This window comes from Trachemys scripta, chromosome 16 (assembly GCF_013100865.1).
Source record: "Trachemys scripta elegans isolate TJP31775 chromosome 16, CAS_Tse_1.0, whole genome shotgun sequence".
In the NCBI taxonomy this organism is placed as follows: Eukaryota; Metazoa; Chordata; order Testudines; family Emydidae; genus Trachemys; species Trachemys scripta.
The window spans coordinates 22,655,335-22,666,085 of record NC_048313.1 but is presented as its reverse complement, the minus strand read 5'-3'; the positions used below and the strand labels follow the sequence as shown (position 1 = coordinate 22,666,085).

Below are 10,751 nucleotides of genomic sequence, written 5' to 3'. Positions count from 1 at the left end.
AAATTGCAGTCGGGGGGGGGGGGTGGTATGTATTATAAATTGCTAAACAAAATACTTATTGATTCTTTGTACTGCAGTCATGCCCAGAAGCCTCAATCAAGATCAGAGCCCCATTTTGCTAGGCACTGTACAAACACATAAGGAGACAGTGCCCCTGCCCTAAAGAGCTTGAAACCCAACATAACTCAGGTGTTTGCTGCAATCAGTCAGGAAAAGGAAATCCTCAAGGATAATATTTGCTTTTATTTCCATCAATAGCTGGACATTAAAGCTATAAACAGCTTTTATATTTGGACAAGCATAGCTATCTGGAGTCAAGCATCTGATGTCCATGGCAGCTGAACACCAAGAAAAGTCTGCTAGACAGATTTATTTACAAAAAGTTTTTAAAATATTCTAAGACAGAATAGTACTTTTGCCAGTTCTCAAAAGAACTAAGTGGGTATTATTGTGAAGGAGGTTAGTATGGACTTAAGTGGAGCAATGTGCTGTTGTACTCCTTGAGGCAGCACTGTCTGCCCCCTCATACATTGCTTGGGTTAGATGTACCTTCAATAAATGCGTGTGGAGTGTGTATATCTAGGACATACTTGAAAGTGAAATACCTATTTCAGTATATTTTTCCTGGTGAAGTATAGAAATAAAAATGTCATTCTACAAACTACATTGACTGAATTATTTAATCCAAAAAGAAAAATATAAAAGAAATCATATAATCCAGAGTTCAAACAGTAGTTTGAGAGAAGGCTAGATTTGGATAAATCAATTTAACTGGCAAACAAGAATAGTTACTTTTACAAGTATTTTTTTAAAAGCACTTTCTGGGCAAAATTTCTCTACACTTTCCAGCTGGCTGCTCAATGGAGGGGCACATGGCTTATCCTGAGCTATTGTGAGTGACACTGGCACACTAACAAAGGGAATGTGGGAGAGAGGTTTGGGGGGCCAAACATGTTTTAAACGGATTCAGAGCTAGAAAGGAAGCCTGTGCGCCTGGGTCACAAAGAAAGCCTAAACCTTATGCTACAGTATGTCCAGGCTTTTATTTGCTTGAAGCCATAACATCTGCTCTCCATAATTTAAATAAAGAACAGACAGGCCATCAGACATTCAAAAACCTATGAGACCAAAACAAATCCACCGTAGCCAAGGTACTGGAGGCTCTTATTACAAATATGTTTAAGTCAAATAGAAGTTAAACTTCCAGGTTATAACACAGAGCAAGCAAATACCAACATGGAAAAACAAATAAAAAGTGTGCTGAAGCGCTTGGATTAGTCTCCTTTTAGCTGTCCTAAGATTAGCTCCTGCTCAAAGGAAAAAAACCACATAGGATAAACAGACGTAAGAGACTACAGCATAACAGTTCACAAATTTCTATTCCTATAAAATTTTCCTACAACAAAAGAAAATTGCTGCCATGAGAACTCAAAATACGTCAACTATAACATTTTCTTAACACAAAAGTGAGAGTGTGTTGCATTTCATTTAGTATCACATACTGCCTTTGATGCCAAGGACATCATTGAAGATAAAACTAGATGGCCTTTAGTTTGGAAATATGGTACAAAATTGATATACAAGATAATTACAAGTTATTTTTTCTGTACAGGTTCAGTATCAAGGGCAGTATTAGGATATTAATGTTAAGCAACCTATATAATAAAGAACACATTTTCTACAATTAAACAGGTTCTACAAGTAATTATCCTTTAATATAGCATCCAAATTCAATAAACTCAAAAGTTTACACAACAAAACACAATAAAACATCCCGACATCACTGCCCAGAAGTTTATAGATGAACAATTGATACACTGGGTGGCCAAAATCAAAATCCACTCGCTCCTAACAACCCCATTCCTGCTCACAAAGAAAATAAATCGCATAATCCACCTGTCGACTCAGTTTCCTGCTGCTTTTGTCTTCTTTCCCCATCTATCTGCTGCTTCTCCTCACAGACTCTTTTCTGTGGTCTAGTTCATTTTCCAATGTTAATCTCCTAGTCCCTCCACAGTACTGGGACCATCTTCTTTCAAGAAATGGCATGATATGGGCATTCTATTAAAGACATTCCGGTTGTCACCCCTTTGTGTCTACACATGTCTACTCAGAGATTATAATTGTAATGCTTGCTTTTTGATTTGAAAAACAAAATAAAATGTAGTGAGCAGTAATATTTCCTTCAAATCAGGGCACGGCCTACTTTGTAGGAAGCATGCTGCAAATAATCTCCAACCTACAGAAGCACAATGGGCCAGGAAATCACAATTAAAGCCTTAAGCTGTAAAAATCATCCACTCAGTAAAGACCTATTTCAATTGCACTTGACCCAGGAGCTGTTCATTTCTGATACCCAACTTTCCAAAAATCATTCAAAAATTCCAACAACACACCTGTTTTTTCCTTGATCTCACACAGCACGCTGAAAAGAGCTGGTTTCATTCTGTGGCAATTCAAGGCATGTTTTCTGAAAAGGAGAGAAAGAAAAGATGAATGCCAAGTTAAAGGGGAAAGAGGCAGGAGTGCCAAGGTTTATAAAAAATAGATTCCATGTATTTGTAAAAATGAGCAAACCAGAGCATAAGATTAACGTACATTTAGAAGTTCTAGTCACACAGTTCACTCAAGGTCATCACCAGAAACTCTCTACCAGAATAATTCATAGCCTTGAAATACTCAATTGCTTATAGTTGGCAGAAGCAAAACAGAAATTAAACTCTACCGAAAGTATATTTTATATGATGTAGTCAACAAACGGCTGCTTTCTGAATTAGTATTCTTCCAATTGCTCTAACAAAGTAGTCCATCTAAAATATGAGCCAGATCCGCATTTTTAAATTATACAGATTCTGAACATTAAAAACAAAACAGAACTCAATTACCATTGATCAAATCAAATATTATTTCTTTTAGTTTAATCAAAATCAAAACAAGCATCAGTCTCCAAACAAAAGGAGACTGTTCTTCCCCTAGAACAGAAATGGAAGACATTGTTGGGATCTCTGGGCAAGAGGGATGAAAGGTAGAGATGCTTTTTAAGGAGGGGTAGGCCTTAGCTGGATCAAGAGCAGGCTGGTTGTCTGTTAAGGGACACCTCTGTGCAAGCAGGAGGACCTAGTGCCAGAAGCCACATCATATTTAACTAGTTATAAATTCATACTGTGGAATACCATGAAGACTGTGTCTGACTGCATCCTTAGTATGAAATCATAGCATACATTAACTGCTTCTTTGGAGTGGTTATGTTTGTTGTGAATATATTAAAAAGATCATTTGCATATTATGAGCTATATCTCACCTTGATGCACCCATGTAATTCTATCAAAGAAAGGGATTTACAATAGAAACTCTGACACAGCTGTAGCTGGAGGGGCACTCAAGCCCCACTAGAATGTCCATGTCCTTTCCAAACAACCTAAAGTTCATTCTCCTTTGACAGAAGCCACATGATGCTTCCAGTGTTTGAGACAGATACCACCTCACTTTTTGTCCTTGTTTATCCAAACAGAAATTATGGGAAGGGGAAAAAGATTAATAAGTATGTTACACTTGTTTGTGGAAAGAGAGAGTACATTAAATTACATCACTAGCCCTGAGTAAACAATGTCCACTTTATTTCAATGTACCCTCTAAATAAACCTAAGATATCACTCCAGAAATATTTCTTAATTTGTAGTTCAGTAATGCTCAACAGGCACTGTAGATGCAGTAGCTGCCTCAAATAGCTTACAATTGAACATGACAAAATAGATGAAGGGTAGGATAGACAGATATAAAATACAAACTAAGTAATCAGGGAGATGACAGGCAAATGTCTTGTTACTACAGTTTTTTCTTGGTAGGGTATTCTTTTAAATGGGAAAGTATTCATTTTTTGTATGCAATGGAAACTGATTTATACAAATCTCTACGTAAATAAACTTTGTTTTGCAGAATGCTGTTAATCGTTTAAGAGGACACAGTCAACTTAAAAAAATCACTTCTGTCAAAAAAGTTTTTAATCTACTATTAAAAGCTGCAACTACATTATTTGTAATTGACAGAGAGGAGAAACAAATCATTTTATTCCTGTTTGACAGAACCCACATAAACATTCACTGTTTCCCTGGCATAGTCAGTTTTCCCAGTCTGTGTGGGTCATTCATAAAACAAAGAGAACATTTTAGAAAGCAGAACATGCGAGTATAAATCCACAAAAATTGATAAGAAACTGAGTGGCAAGTGTAGTTCCAAAACTACTTCCCCCCCCCCCCCCCCATTTAAAACTACTACTTAAACAACAACAGTCATGGTATCCTGCACAAGTTAACTATTTTCACAATGTTTTACTACATTTGGAACCAATATTGTGTACATCAACATGGGCGGGGAGGGGATATGTTAGCAAATTTCACACTTTCAAGTGATTACTATAAAGAGTGAAAAAATATGAAATAACTTTGTAATCCTCTATTTTTACCTATGCACACACTCTTTGTACCCCTGTATATCATAAGAAGTTTGAGATAGAAACTACAAAAGGAGTTCTCAAACACACTGATGAGATACACTCTGCATCAGCAAAAATACAGTTTTCCTAATACCAAAATATACAAGAATGCTGAAATTAATTCCTTTGCCCTTTTTTCCATCCACGGCAAGTAATGTCTGCTTCTCTCCCTATCAATGGTAAAGCTCTTTCCATTACAATCTCAGTTGGTCTTTCCTCTAGTCACAGAAGGCATTAAATTTTATTTCAGTCTCATTCAGAAGCCTTAAAAATAAGCTTGGCCAAGTGTTCTTGTAGGTTCTGGTACCTTCATTTTCCCCCCCCCAGACATTTGCTGAGGAATCTTCATACACAGCTGAATACTTAAGCTATTTTAAAATCTTATATAGCATACTACTTCACTGAAAATATAGCAGTGGCATCAGCTCTGGTGTATCTCTCACCCAAAAAGTGATGCCATATTCTTAATTACAGCCAGACATGTAGCTGCAATTGCATCTTAGCTTCCAGACACACTGTGAACCATCCTCACAAAGTTTGTTAGAACATCTCTCTGGAACGGGATACTAAAAAACATTTACATTTCTCTGGGGGAGATTTTTAAAGGCAGAAATGGCAATTAGGCACCTGTCTTCCACTGGAAGTTAGGTACCTGCCATTTGTGCCTTTAAAAATTCCCTCCACCACCACCTCCTTTGATGATGACCCCTTTTGTAATTTTTAAATTATTTAATTAAAGTACATTCAGAGCAAGGAGTAACCCCTTTTCAGAAGCTTTCTTTATTAAATACAGATCATCCTGATTTGGGTAAGGGCTTAAAAGGGAACTCAATTTCCTTACAATCCCTCACCAATAAGATTTACAACAGGTAGCTGCAAGCCTCCCATAAATATTCAAATACAATACAAGAATTAAGCAAAATATCACAAGTTGAAGTCCACTGACCAGGTTACTTCAATACATGGAACCAAGAAAGGCATAATGCACATTATCAGATATCTAAGCAGATCAATATCTACCCACAGACAAGCAGCCTGAGAACAAAGGCAGCTGAAAAGAAAGCCAAGTGAATTCTATTGTCCTTGCTTGATGACAAACCACCAATTCCAGGCCTTAAAACTCAGCTCCCATAAAAATAGGGCTAAAAAAGCTGATTTACACACTAAATAAGCTAGATGTGTTATAAGTTCTCAGAAACAGGCTGTCCAGAAGTCATTACATAGCTAATATGGCCAATATTTATTCTTTTGTAGAATGATAAAGTTGATTAACATTGATATTAAGCAGGTTACTTAATGTAATTTTTGGCAGATTAATTTATTTTAAATAAAACAACTTCTCTTCAGTTTTTAGCTTGCAGTCTAAAATTTAGAATATCAACACTCAAAGTTCTGAAACTCAAGAGGCCCCAGTGAGGCTATGAGGATTTGAAACCCAGTACAGTTCAATATGCAGATTTTTTAATACAGAGTAAAATTAAACTCTAGTAAATAAAACATCTGGAGCTAAATCATGGCCAAGCCATCTTGCAGATAGGTAGGTATTCCAGGACACTCTGCCTAACATCCCTGAAGCATCTGTGCTACTGGTTACACTAGATTTGAGGAGAGTTGCTTTGCTTTCTTTACAATGACATATAGGCCTTCTTACCAAGATTCTCCATTTGCAAGTAGACTGCACAGATGGACCCATAATTGTCTATAATGCAAGAACCTGTGTTTTGCATGCACAATCATCTCACATGCAAGGGCACTTTTTATAAAGTTTGAGCCTTCAAAAACTTTGTGCCTAAAAGATCTAACAACATTTTTTCTAGGAGTTTCTGTTTTCTAAAAACACTGAAAATAGCTAAAGCAATTTAGCATACACAAAAAGCACTATGACCCCATAATTAAATTATTGTTTATGGGCAAAACAAAAAACTTCCTAAGCACTCAACTTTTTCAGCTCTCTTGTAAATGAGTTTTGAAAATCAAACAGAACTGCAGTGCCTTGTGTGACATACACATTAATCTGTGCATGCACTTACTATGAAGCAACTATAGGCAGCTTTAATTTTGTGTTGCAGTGACTGGTAAGAAGAGAGAGCATATTAGGGGATGCCTCATACCACCACCAGTAATGGAAAATATGTAAGGAGCTTGAAATAGTAGCGACATCCCCTTCAGTATTTTTTTTTTTCATTTCAATGTGCATTGTTTTGGCGTAAGGGGAACACAGAAGAGCACCTCTGAAGTGTCCCTCTGACTCAAACTAGTCCAGAATATTGTTTGAAAAACTATAAGGTAGAACAATATCTTTCTTCAGTAAATACAGTCTACAAAACTCTAATTTTACCACAAACACTCTCCTAGGAAGCCCCATCATCATTCTTTTTTTTTTAAATCAATAACTATATGGTTAGAACTTATCTTCAGACCATACCAAACATGTTTATGGGCCTGGGGTTTATTTTCAGTAGTTCTGTGAACTTGGATAAATCATTTTCATACAGTTTCCAAAAGTGTAGTTAAAACCTGCTCTACAGTTTCTGAAACAGTGCAGACCATGACTTGCCAGTGTCTACATTTACAAATTAAAACATTTTCAGCACCAGTTCAGCTGCTGACACCAACAGGTAGTTTTCCTAACATAGACAAGGCTTAAATGTCAGGCCAAAGAAACTTCTCAGAGTAAATAAACCTTGGTTTAGGTAATTTATAATGGAAAGTCAGCCAGACTCCTAACCAAAGTCATAAATCACTGTCAGGAATCTGATTCACGAGTATTCATTTGCTAATTTTATAAGCCAGATCTGTTTTACAATCCTCCACTTTCCAAACTGCTTCCTCTAGTCTACGTACTTTCTACAACCCGTACATACCAAGTAAGCAAAACATATAATTACAGAAAGCCAATCAGGAGCACAGACACCTCTAGGGCAGAGAAAAGAAACTAGAAGATCTTGAATTATGCTGATATTTTTACATCAGGTTATGTTATTCACTTTATTAGTTACATCCCCTTGAGAATCACAAGAGCATACAATACGCACAAAAGAGAATGTACTCCTCAGGTAGGCTTTTCTCTTTAAATACAAGTACAGTTAGTTCTCGCCCAAGTGTGGGGTGATTCAGACATAGTGCAGCCAGGTGCTGTGAAAACTGCTCACACATAGCTCTGCCAAAGCACCTTAGACCTGAAGTGTAATACACCTGCCATTCAGTTCCTGTGTGCACGTGCCTCTCCCTACCACAAACACAACTCTCTGCCAGGGCCCTTCAATCCTGAGCTGCAATCACAACCTTGCATTTATTCTACTCCTAGGTCAAATTATACAGTAGTCATGCAACAGACAGAAAAAAATCATTTTCACTTGTGACTGGAGCTATGATTTGAACACCCATCTGCAGTAGCGAAAGGACAATTCATTATTAAGACAGAATTATTTTATACAAGCTGGCCTAAGAAATCAACTCACCCCTACAGCACTATATGCAAGTGTTAAACAGTTCACAGTCTTATCAATGGGACAAAGGTACAAGAACCTCTCAGTCAATATACAAATTAACTGTTCATCTCCCACACTGAAAGTCTCCACTCTTATTCTTACTGTGATGGGAAAATAAAGTCGAGTTAAAAATTTTCTCTGAGCAGAACTAGCAAGTGAGAAATTAAAAAATTAGATCCACAGCCTCAAATCCTCCATGTTCAGGGCTCTAAAGAGAATTGAAAAAAGGAAATGGGGTGGCTCAGGAAATCAGTAAAAGAAGGTAGAACTTTTCATCTCTAGGTCACTTGTGCCACTACAGCTAGTGAGTCAAAGACATTCTCATTAGGTGACTTCATTAAGTAACCTGTGTGAAATAAACTTGTGGGTCTCCGCTCTATTCCTAGCAGATAAGTGTCTATATCAAAAATCTCCACCATCGAACTTCCTGTGCCCCAAAAGCAGTCTCAGCAGCAGCCAAAGAATGAGAGGCCAATCAAAAAATGGACTGCTGTCATCCATGAGGTGGGGGTCTCTCCAGGGCAGGGCTGAGACACACTAGCTAAACAGTGCCTGAGGAAAGTTTGCTTTATTGCTGCCTGAACTGAGGATGTATAGGGAACTTCAGTCTCCAGGACTGTCAGGCAAACACCTTTTACCAGCACTAAAGTCCCTTAAATAAACTGTAACCCCATACTGAGGGTTTGCTCCTAAGACATTCCCAGGGTCTCAACACTATAACTAACTCTACCGTTTTAAGCAAAGTTCCTCTGTGAAACTAAATCAGGCTGCCTCACGCCTTGCCCAGCATACAAATTCACAAGCAATACGGGAGATGGAAACAAGCAGGGAAGTTAGTACGCAGGAGCCTGATCACCTGGTGCTCACAGCCCACCTAAAGCAGATGCCAGACACTACCCCACTCTACACTTTAGTGACACACACTGCCATCCCCTAGAACCAGACTCTGGTGCCCAAAGATTCCAGGATTTGGAGACTCTCTACCCATACCCTGGCCCCCAGAGACTGCCCTACACAGCCCAGGCCCTGATGCCTAAAAGCCCCAGGACTCGAGACCCTTCAGTCCCCAGAGCCTCGAGCTTCAGAGGCTCCAGGTCCCTAGTCAGGCCCTCTATGCTCAGAGCCCCCTCGGGCCCCGCGCCCAGACACCCCCTCCGCCTAGCCGCGGCGCTGCCGCCCACCTATGAAGCCTCCCCGCAGGCGCTGCTCGGACCCCGGATCTCCTGCCCGACGGGCCGCACATCCCCGTCCCCTGCGGTACCTGGCTTGCGCCTCGTCCAGGCTCTGGTCGGTGATGGCCATGATCTGCTGCAGGATGTCCCCAGTATCCTGGTGCCCGGGGGGCGGCGGCCCCGGCTGGAGCCGATGCGGGGGCGGCGGGGGGGGGGCGGCGGCGGCCGGGTCTCCGGCGGAGGGAGGCGGCGGGATCCCCCCGGGCAGGGAGACCCCCGCACCGTGCGCCGCCGCCAGCAGCCGGGACGGGTCCTCCATGGTGGGGGGGAGGGGAGGCGGCGGGGCTGGGACGGGGGTGGGGAGGGAGCCGGAGCAGCCGCTAACGGGCTCCTGGTACGGCCCAAGCTCCTCACACACAACAGGCCCCAGCCCAGCGCCGTGCGGGCCCCGCCCCCTCCTACGTGACTCCGCCCCTTCCCTGGCGTCTGTCCGCCGCGGCGCAGCGAGACCCCGCCCCTCCGTCCTGGCGCTTCCTTCCAGCCTCGAGCCAGGCCCTGCCCCGCCCCTTCCTCTTGACTCTGCCCCCGGGGCGGGGCGGGGCGAGGCGCGGCGCGGCGCCGAGCACTTACCCAAGAGCAGGCTGCCCCTCCCGCCAACGGCCATTCTCCCAAGTGTTACCTCCCGGCTGCCCCAGGGCAAACTGTGCCTCGGGGCTGCCCCGTCCCGACTGCCCCCAACCACCATTCTCCAACTGCCCCCTTCCAACTGCCCCTCACAGCCCCCTCCCAACTGCCCCCAACGGCCATTCGCCANCCAACTGCCCCCTTCAAACTGCCCCTCACAGCCCCCTCCCAACTGCCCCCAACGGCCGTTCGCCAACTGTCACCTCCCGCCTGCCCCAGGGCAAACTGTGCCTCTGGGCTGCCCCATGCAGACTGTCCAGCTGCCCCCTCCCGACTGCTCCCAACCACCATTCTCCCAACTGCCCCCAATGGCCATTCTCCAACTGTCACCTCCCGACTGCCCCGCACAGCCCCCTTCCCTCTGCCCCCAACGGCCATTCTCCAATTGTCACCTCCCACCTGCCCCAAGGCAAAGTGTGCATCACCCTCCCACACTCTGGTCACACTCCAAATAGCCCCAAAGGGTGTCACTCCATGTCCCTCTGATTCTATGGGAATTCAGCCATGTCAGCACAACCAGACTGGACTACCAGCAAGCCAGCATTTGCCTGCTATAGGGGCCCAGGATCATCCCAGTCCCTGCTGCCACTCTCAACTGCTCCAGGGCAAATTGCCCTTCCCGTTGCCATCATCTTTTGGCAATGTACCTGAGCACCAATGGATTAATCCATAAGGTGCTGAGCATCCTTGATTCTCATTAACTTCACTCTGAGATGAGGTCACTCTGGACCTTGCAAGAGCAGGCTCTGTGACAGGCAGAGTAATGCTCGTGCTGTGGTTAACCATTCTTATATCTGTATTCATATGTGCAAGCCTGCATGTGTGAGCTCCTTCCAGGAAGAGAACAGATTCTCCAACTAGAAATGCTCTGATCTGACTAATTGCTCTAGAAAGACAATGAAAACATGTGAA

The 10,751-nt window shown here is 42.3% G+C and overlaps 1 protein-coding gene across 1 annotated transcript in view; it reads right to left on the bottom strand.

The window, feature by feature from the left end:
* PBX4 (PBX homeobox 4) overlaps positions 1-9,558 on the bottom strand; it is a 28,824-nt gene extending 19,266 nt beyond the window's left edge. The window contains exons 1-2 of the mRNA XM_034792332.1: positions 9,245-9,558; positions 2,397-2,470 (exon numbers count right to left, since the gene is read on the bottom strand). Coding sequence (XP_034648223.1) covers positions 2,397-2,470; positions 9,245-9,474 — 304 coding nt within the window. The 5' untranslated portion in view covers positions 9,475-9,558. The remainder of the gene's footprint in view (positions 1-2,396; positions 2,471-9,244) is intronic.
* Positions 9,559-10,751: the final 1,193 nt, after the last annotated feature.